At 36.8% G+C, this 26,127-nt stretch overlaps 1 protein-coding gene across 1 annotated transcript in view; it reads left to right on the top strand.

The window, feature by feature from the left end:
- kcnq1.2 (potassium voltage-gated channel, KQT-like subfamily, member 1.2) overlaps nucleotides 1-26,127 on the top strand; it is a 116,840-nt gene that overhangs the window by 31,939 nt on the left and 58,774 nt on the right. The window contains exons 13-15 of the mRNA XM_089127498.1: nucleotides 520-570; nucleotides 760-868; nucleotides 1,148-1,216. Of these exons, the coding sequence (XP_088983624.1) occupies nucleotides 520-570; nucleotides 760-868; nucleotides 1,148-1,216 (229 nt within the window). The remainder of the gene's footprint in view (nucleotides 1-519; nucleotides 571-759; nucleotides 869-1,147; nucleotides 1,217-26,127) is intronic.

Here is a 26,127-nt window from a genome sequence, read left to right as displayed (position 1 = left end):
TGGCGCTGTGGTTTTCTGCTTCTGCTTTTTTGCAAGTGCATGTTGCATTGATGTGGCTTGCAACATAAAGATGCTTAAAAACTCAAATGTGTGCTATTTTTGCAAAAAGTGACAATTAAAAGGGTTTGCATAAATGAAACAAGGCTTGTGTGTGTAAGGAAAACAATCCACATTTAGTTTTTTTAGTGAATTAAGTGCATCATCTGGGTATTTAATGTTGAATTTGATTACACTATAATAAAAATGGCATAGAATAGTGTGCAATTTGGGACGCATCTTTTTTTATCACGCTAATTGGTTAGCATGCATAACATAATGCACTTAATTTTTCAGTCTATTAAGTGCATAATTTGGTTTAAAGTGCACTTTTTTCACACTATTTATGCAAAAAAAACAACTGTCATAAGTACACACCTGCTTTACTACCTCAACTTTCATATAGATCGCCGCTTATCTTGTGCTGTTTGTCATTTAGCATGATCTTAGATTGCACTTTTCCTTTTATCTGCATGTCAATAGACCGGCAGCGCTCGTGGTCGGCTTTCGCTCTCAGCTGTCCTTCTTCTCCAGGTATCTGTCTTTCTTTTCCTTGCCTCTCCTCTTTTTCTTTCTCAGTCTCTTTTCTTGAGTTTACTCCAGAATCCGTACATTTTCTGGCATTTGTGACAATTATTTTTATTCTGTCACATCTAAATACTTGCCTGTTGTCATGGGGGTTTGTGGATTAATGGAGATACTATCATTTAATTTTCTCTACAGTTAAGAAAAAGTTGGATGACCCCGTCATCTCCCGAAACAACAGTCTGGTGGATGAACTGGACTTCACTGGAGAAGACATCGCTCTTCCTGTAGTAACAGACACTTCACAGTGAGTTACTCTTGGTTTTCATCCATTCATCCATCCATCGAACTCTGTGGCTGTTTGCTTGTGCGCGTTTTGCAGGCTGATGTTGTTCGGTTTAGGAGTTTTGGGTTTGCATGTATGGTGTAAACAAGCAAATGCTTTTGGATTTTCCTCTTTTCCCCTGTCGTTTCATTTCTCTTTTAAAACATCCTCACCTTTTCCTCCTTTTCTCTCTGAATCATCTCAAGATCTTCCTGTTCCTCAGATGTGAGGTGAAGGAAAACTCCTGTTTCTCTTTTTCAGTCTGTTGAGAAGCCCAGTTGTGGCAAAAGTAGAAGAATCAGTCTCTACTCAGCATCTGAATACAACCAGGTACTGTTTCCTGCCTGTTTCCTGCCTGTTTCCTCCCTGTTTCCTGCGTCAATCCTGTCTGTTTCCTGACTTTTTCCTGCGTCAATCCTGTCTGTTTCCTGACTTTTTCTTGCGTCAATCCTGTCTGTTTCCTCCCTGTTTCCTGCCTCAATCCTGTCTGTTTCCTGCCTTTTTCCTGCGTCAATCCTGTCTGTTTCCTGTCGGTTTCCTGCCTCAATCCTGTCTGTTTCCTGCCTGTTTCCTGTCTGTTTCCTCCCTGTTTCCTGCCTCAATCCTGTCTGTTTCCTGCCTGTTTCCTGCCTCAATCCTGTCTGTTTCCTGCCTGTTTCCTGTCTGTTTCCTCCCTGTTTCCTGCCTCAATCCTGTCTGTTTCCTGTCGGTTTCCTGCCTCAATCCTGTCTGTTTCCTGCCTGTTTCCTGTCTGTTTCCTCCCTGTTTCCTGCCTCAATCCTGTCTGTTTCCTGTCGGTTTCCTGCCTCAATCCTGTCTGTTTCCTGCCTGTTTCCTGTCTGTTTCCTCCCTGTTTCCTGCCTCAATCCTGTCTGTTTCCTGCCTGTTTCCTCCCTGTTTCCTGCCTCAATCCTGTCTGTTTCCTGCCTTTTTCCTGCCTCAATCCTGTCTGTTTCCTGCCTGTTTCCTCCCTGTTTCCTGCCTCAATCCTGTCTGTTTCCTGCCTTTTTCCTGCCTCAATCCTGTCTGTTTCCTGTCGGTTTCCTGCCTATTTCCTGCCTCTATCCTGTCAGTTTCCTGCCTCAATCCTGTCGGTTTCCTGCCTTTTTCCTCCCTCAATCCTGTCTGTTTCCTGCCTATTTCCTGCCTCTATCCTGTCTGCTTCCTGCCTCAATCCTGTCTCTTTCCTGCCTCAATCCTGTCTGTTTCCTGTCAGTTTCCTGACTGTTTCCTGTCTCAATCCTGTCAGTTTCCTGCCTTAATCCTGTCTGTTTCCTGCCTGTTTCCTCCCTGTTTCCTGCCTCAATCCTGTCTGTTTCCTGCCTTTTTCCTGCCTCAATCCTGTCTGTTTCCTGTCGGTTTCCTCCCTATTTCCTGCCTCTATCCTGTCAGTTTCCTGCCTCAATCCTGTCGGTTTCCTGCCTTTTTCCTCCCTCAATCCTGTCTGTTTCCTGCCTGTTTCCTGCCTCTATCCTGTCTGCTTCCTGCCTCAATCCTGTCTCTTTCCTGCCTCAATCCTGTCTGTTTCCTGTCGGTTTCCTGACTGTTTCCTGTCTCAATCCTGTCAGTTTCCTGCCTCAATCCTGTCTGCTTCCTGCCTGTTTCCTGTCTCAATCCTCACTGTTTCCTGTCTGTTTCCTCCCCGTTTCCTTTTTTTTTCCACATTACTGTCTTGTTTTCTGTCTTTTTCCTGTTCCCTACATTTGATTATGTGATTATGTGAGTCGTCCTCTCAATTTATTTCTCTCTCAGCTGAGGTGATTTTGAACTTTTTGTGACTTGTGACCATGTTCCTGGAAAAGCCTGGAAATATCAGGGAATTTCAAAGACTAGAAAAAGCCATGAAAATGATTTTTTTTTTAATTGTATAATTTCGGAAAAGTCATTGAAGTTTCCATAGTCAGTATACATTTATTTTAAAGATATGTTAAATTCTAAATAATCACATTCTTTGACTACAAATGACTCCTATACAATATTTTATCTTTTAAGAAATTATAGTATCCTATAAAATGTATGGAAATGATGAGCTGCTTTATAGTGCTTTGTTTCCGTTTGCAACATCGACGGTTATTAAAATGCACGCTGAAGTTACGCAAGATGAATGACACTATTGTCTTCTTTACAGCCAGAATATGAATTCATCTCATATTTTAAGTTTGCATCATTGATTCTCTTATTTTCCTGCTTATGAAGGCGAAGTTGCTTTGAAACAAACCCATAAAGCTGTATAAGAATTAAAGATGTACATTTTCCGTGCTAAAAGCACAGGTCTGTCTCCGAGCAGGGCTTGTTTTTATCGTCTGGCCACTCCTGTGAAAGCATCTCATGTGACTTTCAGCATGTGCTCTGTGTTTTCCTGACACTGGGTGCTTTCTGCTCATGATGAGGTGTGCTAGCGTGGGCCTGTCAAGACCAATGAAAGCGTATCTCTCATTAGGGCCTGTGAGAAGCCCTGAAGGCTCATATTAGGGGGGAAATAAAGAACAGGAAGGGCGTGAGAGAGGAAGTGGGCGGTAAAAGAGATGCCGAGTGTTGCGCTGTGTGATCAAAGAAACAGGATTTGACCTATAATTGAGCAAAAAATAGTGTTTAGTATCAGTTTTTGGAATTTTTGTGTCTCAGATTGACCTGTGAGTGTGTTTTTCCAACATCGCCCAGATGCACTTGAACGAGGTTGATGTGCTGTTTTGTTTAGTTTGACCTTTGCCCTCATATGTGAATCTGACAGTTTCATTTTGGCCTCCATCTTTATGAATTTAAGATGAGACACTCTTAGAAGAAATAGTTCTATTTAGAACCAGAAATGGTTCCATCCCCCGCTTGATATTTGGAACTCCAAAATGGTTCTATATAGAACCATTTTTTTTGATAAAAGGTTCTATTGGCCAAGTACGGAACCCCAGGGTTCTATATAGAACCCAGAGGAACCCTTTTTTAAGAGTGTATAGAACCTTTTTGGGGTTCCAAATACGTAGCACTGATAGAATCTTTTAAGGTTCTATATAGAACTTTTTCTTCTAAGAGTGTATAATGCTTTTTTCCATGTTCAACTTTCTTTAGTGTGTAATTTTGCTGTTTGAGCATGAAAACTTATTCTCTGAAACGCCTCCATTGTAGTCTTGAGTCTCTCCAAAGAACGAACACGTCACAATATTCCTCGTTATAATAGTTAATACGCAGAATAAAGGGGCGGGGCCTGATTGAGTGAGTTAGTAGTGTGTTAAACTGGTGGTTATGGAAAGGGGCGGGACATTTAACAAACACGCTCAAAGCGCTTGACCAATCAGAGCACACCGCTCCAGCCGACCAATCAGAGCACAGTGTGCTTTTCAGAAGGAGGGGCTTCATAGAGACAGGAAGTAAACAGAGCGTTACTGACAGACTGGGAAGAGTGGAGCCGCAACAATGGAGAATATGAGGAGAATAATCAACATTTAAGCAGGAAAACCTGCTCTAGTAGAGCCTCTTTAAAGTGTGAATGGCATTGTTTTCTGAAATATTCCACTACAGTTATTTTGTCCTATTGGGAATCAGTCCACAAAAGTGAGTTGTTCTCTGTCAGATATTCAGTCAGGTCCCGCCAAGAGTAGGAAACACACGTCATACTGACACAAAACAACTCTATCTGAGACTGATGAAGTGGAGGAGGATCCAGACAGACTTCTGCGAGTCTCTCGAGTATGAAATCATCTGTGACTCATGTGTCTGCTTATTGAGATCATTTACTCCGATTAAATGGCATGTTTGTTTGGCATGCTTTACTACTCATGCTATAATGCTTATTTATGTATTTATGGAATACTTGGATGACTTACAAGTACCAAAATGTGTAGCACACATCCAAAAGCACATTGTGTAAGATTTTGTATCCCACAATGCAAAGCACTTCCATTTCTAGTATGATGATGCATCTGGAAAACGTTTTACCATAAATTGTAATAAAATTACAAATTGTAATTAAAGCTGCAAGCAGCATTTATCGGTGTTCAAGCAGTTCAGATCTTTAAGGCATTTAGGCAAGGCAAGTTTATTTATATAGCACATTTCATACACAATGGCAATTCAAAGTGCTTTACATAGAAGAAATTAAAATAATCCAAAAAAGAAATCAGAATAATTAAAACAGTTTAGAATAAAAAATAAGAAATAATGAAAAATTAAAAAAAGCACAAAAGCATCAAAAGACATTAAAAAAAAAAGCATCATAAGCACAAAAGCATCAAAAGACATTAAGTTGTATGTAGCAAGCATGATTTATCATGATATACTACATTTCAGTGTGATATTACATAATTAACCTTGTTCCAATATGAATTAATTTAGCCACAGACCACTATCTAAACGACCCTGTTACAGCCAACCAAATGCAAAATTTCAACTTTTTTTCGATAATTATTGATCTAGAGAGTCCAGAGAATCGGCCTAGACTGGTTTGGTCGAAATAACATTGCTCCAAATGGAAATCCGAGATATACATCTTGTCCGTCTTGAGCCAGGGATTACAGTGGTGTAAAAACATTGAAGCTAAGTCAAACGGTCTAGGAGTTATGAGCAATTTAGTACTTTTGGTTGCTGTAGCGCCACCTATGGGCCAATCGGGCTCATACTCTGATAGCTTCTCCACAATTTGAGGCCCTACCATCTGACAAAGTTTCAGAGCTCCAGCCCTTACGGTTTGGGCTGCACGATGCATTTTAGGGGATTTTTTCTTTCTTTCTAGCAAATACAATAGATTTTCATCACTTCGTGCTTGAACACCTAATAAATAGTTTCTATATAGAAAATACATTTTCATAATATGAAGTATGCATGCTAGAAACCTTGCAATAGTTAATTATTTAGAATTAGATAGATGCTCATTTAATAGTAAAAGTATTAAATATATATTTGTTGGCTGAGACTGTCCTTTAACTTTGGTGTATAAATTCCAAGATGTGTTTGATTTTTGCTTTGATTAAGTTGCTCTCTCTCTGTTTCTGCTTTTATTTGTCCCTGCTCAATCCCACAATTCCTCTGTGATATCATTGCTGGAGCATGTGTGTGTGTTGGATACATCAGCGCTGCGGGTGAGTCAGGTGGAATGTTCAAGCTTGTGTTTTCCTGTGGCCGTTTAGTCATGAAAGCTGAACTCAGATCAGGTCTGAGACGGTTTATCCAGACAGGCTCAATGAAAGGTCTTTTCATGCGGACTGAAAGGAAAGAGCGGGATTTGTAGGGGCTTGTGTCAAATTAATGAATTGCCGTGCCGTTGTGAGAGGATCTTTTACTGTGTTCTGGCTGCCGGGAATGTTTGGGAATGAGCGGAGCACTTCAAGCGCTCGGACCGCCGGCTCCCGCTCAAACATCAGGCGGGATTTACACCAGATTTATTGCTTGTGTAACGAGGACACTTGGCCTGTAGTCTCGTCTAGCCGGACGTTTGACTGTCAGCAGAAACTGTGGCTCAGCTTCAAGGGTTCTTTTCTGTACAAACACTCTTCATTTTTAATATATATATATATATATATATATATATATATATATATATATACAGTGTATATATATAAATTATATTTAAATATGAAACTTTATTTAAATTCAGTTCACACACACACACGTTATTAATGTATTATTTTATATTATATTATTTTATAAAAAAACACACTCATATATATACACTTTTTATATATATATACATTTTATATATATATTTATGTATATATATTATTTATATATATATATATATAATGTTATAAAAAATATTTGTTTTTATTAAAAATCGTAATATATTTTAATTTAGTTTATAAACAAGTTAAATTAAAACGTTTTAATTTAGTTATATATATATTCTATATACCTAAATAAAATATATTAATTTAAAATATATATGTGTGTGTGTATATGAACTAAATTAAAATATAGTAACCCATTTTAAATAAAAACATACATATTTTTATTTAAATTTCATTTATTTTATATTACTTTAAATTTCATTTATTTTATATTATTTTAAATTTCATTATTGTGTGTGTGTGTGTGTATAATAAGTCTCTCCTCTCCTCTGTCTTCTTCTTCAGCACTATACGCCACAACACATCTCTCAGAAATTGAAAGAAATAATAATATGGGGAGTAATAATAAACACCGGATATTGCTGTTTCTGCAGCGTTCAGGGAGTGAGATGCTGCGCTCTCCGTCTTTTGTTTTTGAGCGGGTTCACGTTGAACGACATGCTGGCGTGTTTATTTTCATTGAGCTTGACCTCTGACCCCCACCGTCATTCCCATAAACCCCTTATTAGTGAACATTAAAATGTTTGGGTTGTGATTTTATTGTAATCGCACGAGTGTTTTCAGTTGCGTTTGATGAGGGATTGATATTTCGATCGGGAATCTTTGTATTTAACGCTGTGAAAGCGGTTTAATGTGGAGGTAATGGCAGGCTAATTGGAAGGAATGAATAAATAAATGTTAATATTAGTAAAAACACAGAAACCAGATGGAATTAATATTTTCTTAAATTAGATGCACGTTTCTCAACTGCTCGGTTACAAAACCAAAAATAGTAAGCAAAGTTTATTTGTTTGACTATAATGTGTTTTGTGCTGTGAATTATTCATAGTAAAAGGTCAGCAAATATTGGGCCTTTGCAGTTCATGTCTGATTTAAAGGGCTTTTTTCTTTATTTTTGTCTGATATATTATTTGGGTATTTTGTTAAGTGATGTTTAATGTAAAATCTGTCCTGAAGCAGAACCGGTTGAGAACTGCTGTATAGTATTTCTGAAGATGTAAGTATCTAAACTTATATTTAACAACTGTTTTATGACAGAAATGTGAAACGACCGACAAATAACATACTCAATTGAATTGAAAGTATAGCGTTTATGCGGCAAATTTTAAAATAAAATATTTGCAAATAGTTTAAATGGATTTCCTCACCATTACAGTTAGACATGAAACGTCTTTTACTGTTCTTATTTCTTTTTCTTTATGGCCTTAAATCCCTTTTAATCATTTCATTGTTTAATTCCTTCAAATGGGCCAAGAATATATTATAGAATATATTAGTAGAATATATTATAATATAATATGAATATATTATAATATAATATGATAATATATTATAATATAAAATATATATGATATTTCTTAATTTTGTTTTTGTAACTTTTTCTAAACATTATTATTTTTTTTATTTTTTTTTTGTTTTAATTTTAATTATTTTATTATATTATTTTAGGAATATTTATTTACAGGAATAATGATTATTATTATATATTTTATTATGTTATGTATATGTTATTGGTAAAAAATGAACAGTAAAGTTAGTGTAAAATGAAATTGAGAGTATTGGGTTGCTCTGCTGATGGTTTATTAATATCCTTCAGTCTTTACTCTTTTCAAAGGTTATTCTCTCTCCTGTCGTTCTCTCTCTCATGCACCTGTACAAATATCAGGCTGGTGTTTCTGCTGGCGTGTGTGTGTAATGAAAACACCTGAGCGCTGTGTGTATCTGGCTGCGGGTTCAGGTGGTCTGCTCCGTACTCTCTCTCTCTGATGTGTGTTTGTTTGGGTGGGACGAGAGAAGGAGAGCGTCAGTGTTTTGGTGGGACGTGAGGAGCGTTGATGACATTGGATTAAGATTAAATGTCTGCTGAGATTTAAAGACACAGATGCGCTCTGCGTTTCTCTTTGTGTGTCTTCTAACATTCGCTAAAACACACACTGGCTTTCTGTTTTTCTTTCCACACACACACTCACACACACCTTCTTTCATGAAGTGCTGCTGGTTGCTGAGCCGGACACACCTGTGTGGAATGAAGCTGTCTTTGTGTTCAGTTCTACTGAGGAAGTGGGCGGGGCTTTGTGAGACGTGGGTGGGATTGGAGGCGGGGCTTAGTGACCCTCAGGGAGTGTTCTAATTTAAATATTTGCATACTGGTTACTGCAATATTATATTTGTATTATTTGAACTTTTTTTGTCCTAATAATGTCATCACAAAGTGTCTTACCAAAGTTTCTCGATATTTATGTTCAATGTTTTTTATGTAATATTATATTGTATTTTTTATTATTTATTTGATCTTAGTAATGTCATGAGAAAAGGATCTTGGGCAGTAAACATGGTTTGCTACCTCTAGATATTTGTGTTGAATGAATATTTGTGTATATTTACTTGTAAAAAAGTAGTTAGCTACCATATTTCCATTTAACATTTGTATTTAATATTCTATTCTATTTTATTATTTAGAATTTTTTTCTTACTTCACTTATAATTAAAATATTGAGTTAATACACAATTGTTTACTCTGAAATGAGTTGTCGTAATGCACTACTTTGCATTTCAGCTTTTAATTCATGTCACTCCCAGTTATCTTGTTGGATATTAAACGTGTTAAAATCGTTGATATTCATTTAAGCACATTGCATTGTTTCCACACAGTGTGCTCTAGTTGTGCACTTTTTATTTGGCTTATATTGTTTGTCATCCTCAGGAATATGCATCAGAAACATATGATGATGCTTTCATTAACTAAATTAGAAGTGAACATCATTTTTAAATCAAATCTTCATAATTTCCTCCAAACGCAGTGCTGGAAGTGTGAGAGAAGTGCACATCTGGGTCTAATCCGCGGTGCACACTGAACATTTGCATACTCATGCATGCTCAATATATAATGAGTAATATGCAAGTATGTTGTTCTGAGCATGCCATCATTGTCCAGCTGTTATATCTGAGTTAATGAGATCCTCCACAACGTCTGAAACGGCTGTGTGTGTGTGTGTGTGCGAGATGTTTTCTGTGCCTCAGAGCCTCCATATTTATCACAGATGTGGCGTTAATGCCGTTTCCGAGCAGAGTTTACGGTTGTGTTCAGGGGAAATGAATGCTTCATTGCTCTAAGTGTTTGCAGTCGGTCGCAGTGTTCATCGGTCCAGGACATCTGAGGCCTTCAGGAACTCGACATGAGAGAACAAAGTTAGTTAATCCGTTTTGCAATAACTTACTTAAGGGTTTTTGCTACAGACCAATTGCATAAATATATTTTAAAACAAATTATTTTAAATAAATATGTTCTATTATACTATTTCCCAACTCTACTATTGTCTAGTGGAAATATATAAAATAATTTCAGAAGATGTATGGATGGATGGAGGGATGTATAAATGGATAGATGGATGGATAGATAGATAGATAGATAGATAGATAGATAGATAGATAGATAGATAGATAGATAGATAGATAGATAGATAGATAGATAGATAGATAGATAGATTATTATTATAGATATTTTTTAAATTTATGCATTTATTTTAATAAATTAAATTTATTAGTTAATGTATGAATATTTATTAAATAAATGCATCACTAAGTTATTTTCTATTAAATAATTATAGTTTATTTATTATGAAAATAAATACTTTTACAATGAAATAAATTGTATTTATTTATTTAAAAATAGTCATATATGCAAATATCATAAAATAATAGTCATTAATTTTTTATAAACATAATACTCATTTATTGATATTCAAATTAAATCATTTGTTTATTATAAAATAGTAGTCTTATTTGTTTATTTATTATAAATATAAATGTCATTTATCCATGAAATTATGATGATGCACATTATTTTTATTTATTTATTTCAAAAGTATAAAAACTCATACCATTATTATTATTATTATTATTATTATTATTATTATAAGCCTCGCAACTGATTAAATAAACACTATCGTTCAAACTGATGATGTTTGCATCAGGACGCTGATCACATGAACACCGTCTTCATCTCATTTGTCCTGTTCATAATGTAGTAGAGGACACAAACCCTGACAGATCCACTTCACACACACTCCAGAGGGACAGGAAGTGACCCGTGCACTTCCTGTTTCAGACGCTTTTGATCCTCAGATTCTCTGATGTTCATATCTCACACCATTATGAACCAAACAAACACATGGGAAATTAGCTAGCATACATTTGATCATAGGCGTTATCAGCCAGTGCGCTGTAGGAGAAGACAAAACAAAGATAAGAGCGAATCCTGCGGAGATAACGCCACTGATTCACTGCACAACAAAAGATAAGGACAAGGACTTTTTAATCAAGTTTATATTAAATAGCAAAATAATTTCCCCTCGCCGTGACCTGAGAATGCTGTCGTTGATTACTATAGGGTTTACTTTCAAACACTTTTCTCTCAAAAATTGCTAGTAAATTTTAAAAATAATTAGAAATAACACATCGAAAATTACAACACAGTACCTTTTGCCGTCCAGTAACTTGCAATGAGTTTCGCCAGCATTCAAAAGATCTTTATTTAATAGTAATTTATTTATTATAAACAATAGTCATTTATTTAATTTAAAAAGTCATACATTTAAATAGAATATTATAATATAATAATAATATAAATGTGTTTTTTTATATATTTAAAATTTAAGTCATTTGTTTATTTAAAAAAGTCTATTTAGTACAAAAGTAGCAAAAGTAGTTGTTTATTTATTCAACTTGTTTATTATGAATTTTTTTACTCTATTGTAAAATAAATGTTACGTGTTTATTATAAAATAATTTGTTCTAGTATTAGTAAGTCGTGACTGAAAACTGGATGTAGGATTTATTTTCTTGGAAAATATACTCCAATAATCTTCAATTTAGAAAAATAATTCCTACAATGTTGATAATTTAGCTATTAAACAGGACGCACAGTCGATGCAACACACTCTCTCTCCAAATGAAAGTTGCGTGACTCGAACTTGAAAACACACACAAGTCAAGCATGTTTTAGCGAAGTCATTAGCGGAGGAGAAAAGCAGCCCATCGAGACTGAGTCTGAGTCATCCTGAGACCAAAACGTCTAAAAATAAACTCTCATGAGGTAATCTGGCCTGCGCTGACATCATTTCCTTCACAACTGGACTTCGGCGGCGTTTAACAGATCTTATTAGCTGGCCTGTTAAATCAGGGTTCATCCGGGGAACCAAAAGAAAAACAAAAGATCAGAAGGATGACAGTGTTTGTTTATGCAGGACGCAGCATATAACACACACACACACACACTTATGCATCTAGTGACATGTTCAACGGCCTCAAATAAGCATGATAAGATATTAACCCTGTAAAGCCTGACGTAAAATAAGTGGTTAATTTAGTGTATATTTATAATTACTAAAACGCTTTTCACTTGCTAAAAAATATGAACTATCGATCAGACGACAGAAGGCAGAGTAGATTTTAAAAAAAATAAAATAAAATATATATATATATAAGTATAAATTTATATTTATAATATTTATTTATAAATATAGTATATATTATTTAGAAATAATATTTATATATATAATGAAATAATTATTATAAGATAATATATATAAACGTAATATAGGTAATTATAGGTAATATATATATATATATATATATATATAAATTTATATAATAATATTTATTTAGAAATATAGTATATATTATTTTGAAATAATATTATATATATAATAAAATAATTATTATAAGATAATATATATAAACATAATATAGGTCATTATAGGTAATATATATATATACATATATATATATATATATATAAATGTATATAATAATATTTATTTAGAAATATAGTATATATTATTTAGAAATAATATTATATATATAATAAAATAATTATTATAAGATAATATATATAAACATAATATAGGTAATATATATATATATATATATACGTATAATATATTCTCAAAAAATATATTTTTTGATATAGACATCAAAAAATATATACTAAAATAGTCAATATTTTGACAGAGAGAAACATACATAGTATAGTTTCAGACTTTCTATTATGTTTTTGAAACTGTGAAACGTTTTAACAAACTCACATAGAAATACATTTAAAGGAAGGCGTACACTTTTAGGGTGACGTAGATGGTGTGCAACAGGTTAAAGTCCTCAGGTACGCCACCGTAGGCTTTATAGGGTTAAAAGTAGGTGTGAGTGGTGCTTTCTGTCGGATCCGTGTGGTTTCTCCGAGTTTTAATAATGAACGTCCACTATAATAACAGCCCTCGACTGCGATCAGCTAAGTGCTCAATCTCCTCGTTTAACCCAAGGGTCACACACACGTGTGGAGAGGTTCGCTGGTGACCTTCTGAACCCTGTAATAGTCCAGCATGTACAGTTGTGTGTTGGCGAGCAGAACCAGATGCCCGGGTCAGGTGTGTTTGTGTTAGTTCTCCTCTCAGACGGGACAGGGTGTTTAACACTAAACTGAAATCATTTAACAGAGAGTTCTTTGACTTTGCTGTGTGTTTATGGATCTTATTCAGAATAGATGCAGTTTTTCATTGCAGAATGAGGCCTTGTATTCTGTTTAACAAACTTATTGCAATGTCTAATGTTCATGACATTTATTTTCTGTAGTTTTCTTTGTTTTTACTTGTAAAGACCCCCAACATACACACACACACACATTTACAGACAGCTTAATTATGAGTGTCTTCCAGTAGGTTGTGCTGTGGCTTTACTGCATCCCAGAGCTTATACTCTAGTGTTTACACACACACACACACACACACACACACACACTTGTTGGGTTTGCATGGTTCATGGGGAATAAAACTCACTCACTCACTTAAACACTCACTCAATCACTCACTCACTCACTCACTCAATCACACACTCACTCACTCACACACTCACTCACACACTCACTCAAACACACACTCACTCACTCACACACACACTCACTCACTCAAACACACACTCACTCACTCACTCAATCACACACTCAATCACACACTCAAACACTCACTCACTCACTCACTCACTTACTCACTCAAACACACACTCACTCACTCACTCACACACTCACTCACTCACACACTCACTCACTCACTCACTCACTCACACACTCACTCACTCACTCACTCACTCACTCAAACACTCACACACTCACTCACTCACACACTCACTCACTCACTCACTCACACACTCACTCACTCACTCACTCACTCAAACACACACACACTCACTCACTCACTCACTTACTCACACACTCACTCACTCACACACTCACTCACTCACTCACTCACTCACTCACTCAAACACACACACACTCACTCACACACTCACTCACACACTCACTCAAACACACACTCACTCACTCACACACTCACTCACTCAAACACACACTCACTCACTCACTCAATCACACACTCAATCACACACTCAAACACTCACTCACTCACTCACTCACTTACTCACTCAAACACACACTCACTCACTCACTCACACACTCACTCACTCACTCACTCACTCACTCACTCACACACTCACTCACTCACTCACTCACTCACTCACACACTCACTCACTCACTCACTCACTCACTCACTCACACACTCACTCACTCACTCACTCAAACACACACTCAATCACTCACTCACTCACTCACTCAAACACTCACTCACTCACTCACTCACTCAAACACACACACACTCACTCACTCACTCACTCACTCACTCACACACTCACTCAAACACACACTCACTCACTCACTCACTCACTCACTCACTCACTCACTCACTCAATCACTCACACTTAATCACTCACTCACTCACTCACTCACTCAAACACACACTCACTCACTCAAACACACACTCACTCACTCACTTACTCACTCACTCAAACACACACTCAATCACTCACTCACTCACTCACTCACTCAAACACACACTCACTCACTCACTCACTCACTCACTCACTCACTCACTTACTCACTCAAACACACACTCACTCACTCACTCACTCACTTACTCACTCAAACACACACTCACTCACTCACTCACTCAATCACTCACTCACTCACTCACTCACTCACTCACTCACACACACACTCACACATTCACTCACTCACTCACTCAATCACTCACTCACTCACTCACTCACACACTCACACATTCACTCACTCACTCACTCAATCACTCACTCACTCACACACTCACACATTCACTCACTCACTCACTCACTCAATCACTCACTCACTCACTCACTCACTCACTCAATCACTCACACATTCACTCACTCACACACTTAATCACTCACTCACTCACTCACTCACACATTCACTCACTCACACACTCACTCACTCACACACTCACTCACTCACTCACTCACTCACTCACTCACACACACACTCACACACTCACTCACTCACTCACTCACTCACTCACTCACTCACTCACTCACTCACACACACACTCACACACACACTCACACACACACTCACACACACTCACACTCACTCATATATATTAGGAACTTATATTAGGAAAAACAAAACATTTTACTTCATTGATCCTTTTTTTACCTTTTGTCAGATTGTTGGTCTACGTTCTGGTGATTTTTATAGACATCTAAGTAGACCCACCCAAACACTTTTACATCGCTAGCTCATTTAAAACTTTCCTTTTCATTTAAAGTCATTTCTCTCAGTTTCTGTTGATGGTGTAGGGGCTCCAGTGGTTTGTTCGAGATCCCCTTTGGGAATGTCCTTAACGGGGGGAGAAAAGGATTCATAAATAAACTATATATATATATAGATCCATCTCTCTCGGTATTTTACACATACAGTATATGGTTTAGTCAGATTGAGGCAATGCCTGGGGAAATGTATAGTACACTAATCACACACATAGTCACTTCAGTTCAGAAGTGTTTATGCCAGTGAGATTTCAACTTCCTCCCTTCTGCAGGGGAAGCACCTCGAAGAAAGTGGAAATGTTACTGTCAGTGTGTGTGTGTGTGTGTGTGTGTGTGTGTGTGTGTGTCGCCCTCCCCCCTCTCTCCTCGTCTCTGGCACACGGAATTCATTACTCCTCTATTTGCAAGTTATTCCGCTCGGATGGGAATTGCTGTAGTAGCCCGTCCCCTTGGACTAAGAAATTGCGTGAAATTGCACAATAACTCAGGGATTGAAAACATGTTTTTTTCTGTTTTATTGAGTGGATTTTGTGCAGGAATTGGTCTCTTTCTCTTTGTAACTGTAAACGGAAACAGTTTCCTGCCCTTTTTCAAACACTGCACATATAACAGAGCAATAGCCACAGGAGACTTTAATGCATGATGTTAAATACACTCGGACGCATTTTGTAATTGTATAATGTGACGTAAATGTCCTATATAATGTAATCTGGTTTGCAAGGAAGCACAGCTGCTGTTGAATGTGCTTTAAAACTGAGGAAGAATTCGAAGTTGTGTGCTTTCCTCATATTTAAATTCATTGTGTCCTCTTTGAGGAAAGCACACTAAAGACTTCCAGAATGTTGAGCTTTTCCCGCTGGAGTCTCGGAGCGATTGATAGCGTTTCCGAACCCTCACAGGTGCTGGAGTGGCAGTGGAGCGCTGGAACACGGGTTGTTGTTTCTGGAGCGTGGCTGGGCTCCTCACAGCTGACACTTTCAGGAAACACTCTTTCAGGACTGGGAGAGAGGGAGAGAGAGGTAGAGAAGAGTAGAGAGTATAGGAAAGAGAGAGAGAGAGAGAGAGAGAGAGAGAGGTAGATAGTATAGGAAAGAGAGAGAGAGAGTGCTTGAGAGGGCTGGTGAGTATGAGAGAGAGGTAGAGAGTATAGGAAAGAGAGAGAGGGCTGGAGACTATGAGAGAGAGGTAGAGATTAGGGTAGAGAGAGGTAGAGACTATAGGAAAGAGAGAGAGGTAGAGAGTAGGAGAGAGAGAGGTAGAGAGTATAGGAAAGAGAGAGAGAGGTAGACAGTAGGAGAGTGAGAGGTAGAGAGTATAGGAAAAAGAGAGAGGGCTGGAGACTATGAGAGAGAGGTAGAGAGTAGGAGAGAGAGAGGGGTAGAAAGAGGTAGATAGTATAGGAAAGAGAGAGAGAGGGCTGGAGACTATGAGAGAGGTAGAGAGTAGGAGAGAGAGAGGTAGAGAGTATAGGAAAGAGAGAGAGAGGGTTCAACCTCTCTCTCTCCTTCTCTAAAGTCAGAATGTTGGTCCAAAACTGTGTTTTTTTGTTTGTTTGTTTGTTTTCTGATATATACATGCATTTCATGCATTTGTTTACTGATTCATTTACTGATTATTTGTTCATTGCGTATGTAATGGCCAATGCTTTGGCAATACTGTATAAGTCATGCCAATAAAGCTCATTTGAATTGAATTGAATTTAGAGAGGGCTGGAGAGTATGAGAAAGAGGTAGAGAGTAGGAGAGAGAGAGAGGTAGAGAGTATACTTTTGGCAATACACTGTTTATTCAATTGAACCATTCAAACAAACCTATTTTCGTAAATGAATCGGTATTTTGAAACGGCTCATGAAGTGGAATCGTGTAAGTGAATTAATTGAATCGTTCAAATGAAGCAATTTGCTTATATTTGCACATCGTTTTTTGAACTGATTGATTTAAATGAACCGTCTGGACAACCTTATTTGCCCAACTGAAGTATCATTTTGGACTGATTCATTAAAGTGATTGTCAACATCTAAACAACCAAATGAATCAGTATTTTGAAATGACTCATGAAATGACTAATTTGCTCAAATGACGTTTTTTTTTTTTGGACTTGATTTTAATTAAATCTTTGAACTTTGATTTAAATGAAACATGTAAACAATCAAATAGCATTCTGGACAGATTTATTCAATCAAACCCTCCGTTGCTCAAATAAAACCATATTTTGAACCGGTTCGCTAAATTGAACGTCTAAAAGAACTGATTTACTCGATGGAATCACTATTTTGAACAGTTTGATTGAACTGAACCGTTCAAATTTTTGAACTGGTTCATTAAATGGAACCATTGTTTGTTCAAATGAATCATTTGTCTCAGCGCTGTTATTTATCTGCACTACAGTAATAAAAGCAGCTTGGATAGTTAAGCCGCTCATCCATGGCTGTCAACACCATCTTATCAGCCCGCTTTAACCTTTCTTTCTCCTCTCCTTCATCCAAGATGTCACTCTTTAAACCCATCTGTCATTCTCTCCATAATATATTCCTCAGTGTTTATGGACTAAAATCTGACAGGAGTGAAAACGCAGATGTGAGCGTGGTGTGCGATCAGCCTCCGACTGTTCCTTGGCCTGCAAACACTCGTTTAGCAGAGATTTTTGGGGATGGATGGAAATCTTGGCCGTCCTGACCAGACAAAACGATCATTTAGAAGATTCACCTAGAGCGTTGAGCGCTCTGTTTGCATAGCTGCTCTTTTTTTTATGTCTGTGTGTGTGTGTGTGTGTATGGATGTCTTGGGCATTAAAATGAGTAGTTTGTGAAGGCCTGGCCTGGGTAATTGGCACCGTGTGTTGGATGAAGTTCGCCTCAGAATCCCAAGTAGGGATGGGAATCGTACGAAAAATAGTTTGTTCTTGATTGCATTTAACTTGTAGATTCGGTAGTGCTTCAGCGCAACCCTGTGTGACGTCCTTTCTTCTGTGAAACACTAAAGGAGATGGAAAAGATAAAGACATTTGAGTTTTTATTATGCTCTTTTGACTAGTTCCCAATCCGCGTACAAAATTTCCAAGATTGAGCAGTCGGTTTTTTATTTATTTAAAGTTAATTACGTATATAATGATTAAAATTAAAAAAAAATCTACCAATATCATAGCCAATTGATTTATTCAATTTTTTTTAATCGTTTTGTTTCATCAACATTTTAATTTAAAATGTACAAATAAACTGATTCAAAAGTAAATCTAATTCACATCAATGCGTTCACTGTTTATTGACATATATTCATGTGTGGCCATATTTGTAATTGTCCTCATACAGTACAGCTGACATTTACATTGAATCATTTAGCAGATGCTTTTATCCAACAAATGAGAAGAGCAATAAAGCAATCAAACCAGCAACAGGGCAACAATATACAACAAGTGCCAGTTAGTCTAGCACAAAACACTTATTTTTTAATAGATATATAGAATAGTAAGTGCCAGAGCCAGACCGATAAAGGATTTTGAAGGCCGATACAAATATTTGTTGGTTTTAAAATCCGATATTCCGATATATCGGCCGATATTGTTATTGAAACGCTCAACAAAACATTAACAGATTTCCCTAACATGAGTTATTTGTAATTATTTATGAGTTTTAACTACTAATGCATTTTAAAAAGAAACTTGTTTCTATTGTCACAACGAAACAGAGGAACATCAAAATATGTTAAAGTTCTGATAAATTAAACAATAATTAGTCCCTACATTGCCTTCTAGTTATAAGCTACCTCATAATTACAATGTCAGCTTGCTTATCCCTTTACCTGCACATTTTGACAACACTCATGACATGGTTGAAGCGTGATTCGTCCGTTTTTATTTTATTTTTGAAATATTAATTTATCGGCCATTATAACTGCCGATACCGATATTTTAGAAAATGCCTAATATCGGCCGATAATATTGGCCTGCCGATATATCGGTCTGGCTCTAGTAACTGTGTATAGCTAGTATACCTAGTATAGCTTACTAGGGCTGTCACTTTACGTTCAAAAATCGATTGCACAATCGATCGGACCAACCAACACAAATATCGAAAATAGGGAGTCGATTTTAACGTCCTTTTTCCTTTTTTAGGTGTTTTAGGTGGACAGATCAATACAGGACACAGAACAAATTAATGTCTTTTCTGTTAACCAAATGCTTATTAATATTCGCTATTACTTCAATGCTAGTGAACAAGCGCGCCGTTATTTGTTGCGTAATGACGTGTGTGTTCAAGTAAGCCAGAAATGCGCAGATTCGGCGATACGCTGTATTTAATATATCATGAGGATCACGAGTTGCGTATTCGCACAGATTTGTCTTAGAAACATAGAAACGCCAGATTGGCTCATGGTTTGACGGCGTTTCCCGCCATAGTTAATTTTTACCCGCATTTGGCGAGTCGAGTGTGTAAATCTCAATCCCTGAATGTCATTGTGCTGAAACTTCACGCCAATAAATCATCAGGAATATTGCTGACTTGTGTGTCTCTTTACGCTCGTCCTAATGCCTGTTAGGTGTCCTTGGATTTGCCTATGGAAATATCTTTAGATCTTTAGACATGGAAAACTGATTTTACAATCGATTCAGTGAACACTTATGTCTCAAATCAAACTGGATTTTACAGCCTTATAGCTTACAGGAATGGATTTACATGACAGAAAACTAGTTCTTCCATTTAATAGCAAACCGTATTGAGCAGTGTTGTAGTCGAGATTACCTCACTCGAGTCCGAGTCGACACCGAGACCAGAGAGAGTCGAGTCCGAGTCAAGACCGAGTCCATAGAGAGTCGAGTCCGAGTCGAGTCCGAGACTAGAGACAGTCGAGTCCGAGTCGAGACCGAGACCAGTGAGGGTTGATTACCTAATTTACTTTTATTTACTTAGAGAAATCCTTTTTTTTCTTTTTTTTTTACTGAATTTACTTGGAGTTTAAAAAATATGATCAGTTTAGGGTAAAAAGGCCACATAGTAGGTGGTGTTAAAAGTAATTTTATTACAATTTGTCAAGCGCAGTTGCGCACTAGAAAATCACCAATCACTGGGCGTGTCAATCAACTTAAAGAAATATTTTATTAACATACATTAATAATCATGAAAAATATTTTGAATTGAACTCGAGTGGACTGGGGAATAATTCCGAGTCCTAAAAAAAAAAAATGTTCGAGTACGAGTCAATTCCGAGTCCAAATGCACACGAGTCCATGACAAGACCAAGACCATTAAAATATGGTCTCGAGACCGAGACGAGTCCGAGTCTCGAGTACTACAACACTGGTATTGAGCGTTCTAAACAGGCCATATTCTGCTGCTGTGTGAATGTGACACACTCAGAAACACACTAGGCCTCATTCAGAGTGAATGGCACGTTCCTAATCAGCGGAGTCTACGAGGGCCACTGAGCTGTTCCACATGTGCAGGAGGAGCGTCAGATCAAGTCCGAGAAGGACAAAGCCTCTTTCTGCACACAGGTGTATGCGAGTGAAGTGTTAAAGCGATCTGCCCCTCTCCGAGCGGGACGCTTGAGTGAGAGTCTTTGTGCTGATGCAGCGTTTGCCACGTCTGGCACTTGCTCTGTTTGTTTACGTCTGGTTTGTAATTGAAAAGGCTGTTTAGGCCGGTCAGTCGTTCGTTACGCACACGCATTGTTTGAGCTTCAAAAATCTGTCATAAATATGGGTTTCCAATGGGAAAGATACCTGATGCGTGTTAATTATACTCTTCAACTTAATTCTTAAACATTTGGCTGTCATGGTATGATGTGTATGGCATTTCTGCTTAAAAAAAATCCGGGGGGAAAACTTTTTTACCTTAATTTATTTAATAATATATTTTAAAATAGTAAAGGCATTTTCCGAAGACTTGTAATTAGTGTTTGTTGGTTTTAGGGCATTTTAGGTTTCTTTGGTGGGTTTAGGGTGTTTACAGTGGGTTTTAAGCCATTTTAGGGTGTTTTTGGAGGGTTTAGGGCATTTTAGGGTGTTTTGAGTGGGTTTTAGGGCATTTCAGTTGTTGTTTTTTTGGTGGGTTTAGGGCATTTTAGGGTGTTGTGGGTGGTTATGGCATTGTAGGGTGTTGTTTGATAGTTTTAGGGTGTTGTGGGTGGGTTTTATGGCATTTTAAGGGATGGTTTATGGTATTTTAGGGTGTTTTGAGTGGGGTTTAGTGCATTTAGGGTGTTGTGTGATAGTTGTAGGGCATTTTAGGGTGTTGAGGGTGGTTCTATGGCTTTTTAGGGTGTTGTGGATGGTTTTATGGCATTTTAGGGTGTTTTGAGTGGGTTTTAGGGCATTTTAGGGTGTTTTTAGTGGGTTTTATGGCATTTTAGGGTGCTGTGTGATAGTTTTAGGGCATGTTAGGGTGTTGTGGATGGTTTGATGGCATTTTAGGGTGTTTTGAGTGGGTTTTATGGCAATTTAGGGTGCTGTGCGATAGTTGTAGGGCATTTCAGGGTGTTGTGGATGGTTTTATGGCATTTAGCGTGTTTTGAGTGGGTTTTAGGGTATTTTAGGTTTTTTGTGGATTTAGGGCATCTTATGTTGTTGTGAGTGGTTTTATGGCATTTTAAGGTGTAGTGTGATAGTTTTAGGGCATGTTAGGGTGTTGTGGATGGTTTTATGGCATTTTAGGGTGTTTTGAGTGGGTTTTATGGCAATTTAGGGTGCTGTGCGATAGTTGTAGGGCATTTCAGGGTGTTGTGGATGGTTTTATGGCATTTAGGGTGTTTTGAGTGGGTTTTAGGGTATTTTAGGTTTTTTTGTGGATTTAGGGCATCTTATGGTGTTGTGAGTGGTTTTATGGCATTTTAAGGTGTAGTGTGATAGTTTTAGGGCATTTTATGGTGTTGTGGGTGGGTTTTAGGACATTTTAGGCTGTTGTGTGATAGTTGTAGGGCATTTTAGGGTGTTGTTGTTGGTTTTTATGGCATTTTAGGATGTTGTGGATGGTTTTATGGCATTTTAGGGTTTTTTTGGTGGGTTTAGGGCATTTTAGGGTGTTTTGGAGGGTTTAGGGCATTTTAGGGTATTGTGGGTAGTTTTATGGCATTTTAGGGTGTTGTGGGTTGTTTTATGACATTGCTAGTTGGTTGTTAGCGTGTTGTACATTGTAGGTAGTTTTAGGGTGTTGTGGGAGGTTTAGGACATTGCTATATGGTTGCTAGGGTGCACTTGGTGCATTCTCTTTGGCTTCTTAACATCTAGTGTAAATGGACTCCTAAATGTCTCTGTGATCTTCTGGTCTGGTCTCTTCCACTGGTGCATTTGATGACTGATGATGACCGCACACGTCTTCTCAGAAACACACACATGATTTGAGAAATCATTCATTTCTGGGATTAGTTATGTGCAACTTAGTTGTGATGTTTTAACCAGTAAACCCCCCACCCCCCCGGCTGCTTATCGACCCTGATTTGGCCGTTGTAGGGGCTCTAATTGTTTGGTTTCACAGTCTTTAGTCTGCGTGGAACTAATTCTGTCTGGGCATGCAGCTTAATTCTTCACACTGGCCTTAAGCTGCGTCTCAAAGCCCCCCATCCAACAGCAACACCCCGTCCCCCCAAACCACATTACATTCTTATCCTCCTTTACTTAGTGCACAAACCCCTCAGTGTTGGAGACACTGAGTAATTCCTCCAAGATCCATACGCCATTCTTGTGAGGTTTAGCCGTTCTGGCGTTGATGCCGGCGCTGGAAGTCGAGCCACGTGTCAGCGAATCAGCAGAAATCGGCTTATGAAACGACCTAAATGTTGATGTGTTACAGAGGTGAGCTTCACAGGAAACAATAGGGTGCTACTGTACCAAATATAGAGTGGGTTTTTCTTTTGCACTGTGGAGTTAGCGTGTTACTTTAGAATTATTTACATACTATTACCCCTCGTGTGCTGTTTGCTCATTTTTGACTGAAAAGTTTTACGTTTTGTGTTTTTTTTGTGTGCATTTTTTACTTCATCGGAATGGTACTAAACTTGGTCAAGGTTATGACCTTTGCTGTGTGAACACAAAAAAATCACGGACATAATTTGAAAAAGTTAAAATCTCTCACTTGTATTGTTCGTAAAATGGTCAAATATGAGCACATTGGAAGCGATTTTCATCCAGTGGAAGCGTGTGGTACTGCGCCCAAGATCTCAACCTCAAATTAGGAACACAACTTTATGACTTTTTGTACGATTTATGGCTTTTTTTCTTCTCTCACACAGTTTTAGAGTAAAACATGTTTAGGAAAATGTGTATTTCATATCAAATTATTTTTTTAAGCATTTTTCATAATAAACTTTCAGAATTTAGTATTAATCGTTATTATAATTTATGAGAAAAATATTTTAATATTTTCAGTTTTCAATTAAATTTAAGTTTTAGTAATTTTGTTATTTATATTTATTCAGTTGCAGGAATTTTAATACTTTTTTTTAATTAATAATAGTACTATATTTAATGTAGTTGCAACATTTCTAATTTTCGTTTTATTATTTTATTTTATTTTATTTCTGCTTTATATCAAATTACAAAAATGTTTTTTTAATAATTTTAATTTTACTAACAATAACAACACTAGCCGACAATACCATGTTATTCTTTACTTGATATGCTAGTTTTAATCATTCAGTACTTTAATTTGTTTCAGATTAGCATGTAATACCATCTTTAACCATGCTTTTTTATGAGGGGAAATTGCTAAAAATCTGAAATATGAGAGTTTGATGATGACAGATGTGTTGTGAAGGTTAATGGCCGGTGTTCATGGTGAAATCTGTTATCAATTTTGTTTGAAAAACAGGTCGATTGAGTTTCTCCTGTGCGTGTTTAGCGGCTTGTCTTGATTAGCAGTGGAAATAAGAGCTGGAAGAACGTCTTGTGTAGCGTGCGCTCGCTTCGATCACACTACGCTACGTCTGATTCACAGGAGCATTGTGACTCTGGAGAGCATCACATTTTTTTTTTGCATTATTTTTTATTTTAATAAAATAAGATAAGTGACATTTCAGTTTAGATTTTTAATCTTATTTTTATTTTATTATATTTTATTTTAGATTTACCACCAGCTCAGTTATTCTCAATTATTCCCAATGTTAAGGTTTGAGAACCTCTAAATCATTTAAATAATATTTGTCTTTATTAAACCTGCCGTTTTGACTTTCATAGGCATTCATATGACATAAGCAGCCAATGCAAAGGCACATGCTTACATCATGAGGTGTTTATAATGTGAACTATATGAGGATTGTCATATGTAAGTGTTCAGTTTTACACTGCTGATATTAATACCAGCACGGACGAGAGTTCAGAGGTCAGGATGAACACAGAGCAGGGGGTCTGCACCTTATTTTCATCTTTTTCGAGCTTTTTAAAGCACGACTGACAGCATTTTTCCATCTCTGCGGTGAGATGTGTTAACCAGACCCTTATTTAACTGGGTTACGTCTGGAGAGACTTCACATTGCAAACGCTTTTAACTTTGAAGTGCATGAACTGCAATCTTAACGATGCATCAAGGGTTAAAGTTTGTTTGTAAAATCATGACGTCCCGTTTGAGGGTTGAAACTCTGCTAGTGAAGCTAGTTCTTCTCATTCACGTCACGGATAGGTTCCCATAGCGATTTTTAGAAAAAAGGATGTTTCCTTGACTGTTGTTTGCGGAAGTGTGTGTGTGTGTGTGTGTGTGTGTGTGTGTGGTGCTGTATCGTAACCTAGATATTATTTTTAGCTTGTATGAGGCAGAAATGTTTTGTCTGAACAGCATCAAAGCAATAAAGTAAAGCACAAGTTCTGGCACGCAAACATCTGCTGCTTCTCATTCTCCGTCCCATTCAACTTTATTTTTTTTTTTTTTTTAATACTTTATTTTCAGCTTTTCAGTTTACAAAAACAAAAACAGAAAAACAAGTAGACTAAAATAAATAAATAAATAAAAGTAAAAAAAAAAATTCCCCTCCTTTTTATTATGGCATATATATATATATATATATATATATATATATATATATTGCCACTTATATGATTGTCACAAATCTTATCTGAAAATCTGAAAAATCTGAAATCTGAAAAAAATAACAAAAAATGTATTATATATAAAAAATAAAAATAAATATTCTTGGCTTTGTCACTTATGCCATAAAAAAAAAAAAATTTTTTAGATTAAATCAGATGTTGCATTAGTGATCAGATAAGTGGCAAACATTTTATTTAAATTTTTTCATCTTATTTTTATTTTATTTTGGATATTATTACTATTATTTTTTTTTAAATAGACATTAGACAATTTGTTTACTTTTTAATAGTCTTGTGTTATTCTTCATAATCTTTAATCGAGATATAATTATTAATCTCTGACACAACTTTTCTTTTGAGATGATGTCAGATGATATAACCAATGTTTTTTTTGTCGATTGACTTTAATAGATTATCCTGTTGTCACATGAAGTAAACTTGACTGAGTGTTGGACTGTTTTAGTGTCCCCTCCTGTCCTTCTCACTAATAAGTGTGTCCACTAGAGTCATTCAGTGGGCATTTCCACCTGGTACACACACACACACACACACACACTCGGACTTCAATCTGTTTTTGAAGACGGTGAGGTTTGATCTGTTTGCTGACAACACAAGTTCAAGTGTTTTGAAGTTTTCCCGCTCTCTTTCTCTCTCTCTCTCCATCTCTCCCTAAAACAGATACACGCGCACACACACACACACACACGCACACACTAACCCTCTAGGATCCTTAACTCTAACGCAGAGCAGAAAAAATCACAGCTCTCCCA

The sequence above is a fragment of the Pimephales promelas genome, chromosome 25 (assembly GCF_988280905.1).
Source record: "Pimephales promelas chromosome 25, fPimPro1.hap1.1, whole genome shotgun sequence".
Classification (NCBI taxonomy): Eukaryota; Metazoa; Chordata; class Actinopteri; order Cypriniformes; family Leuciscidae; genus Pimephales; species Pimephales promelas.
The sequence above is the reverse complement of the archived record's forward strand: the minus strand, read 5'-3'. Positions and strand labels throughout refer to the sequence as shown.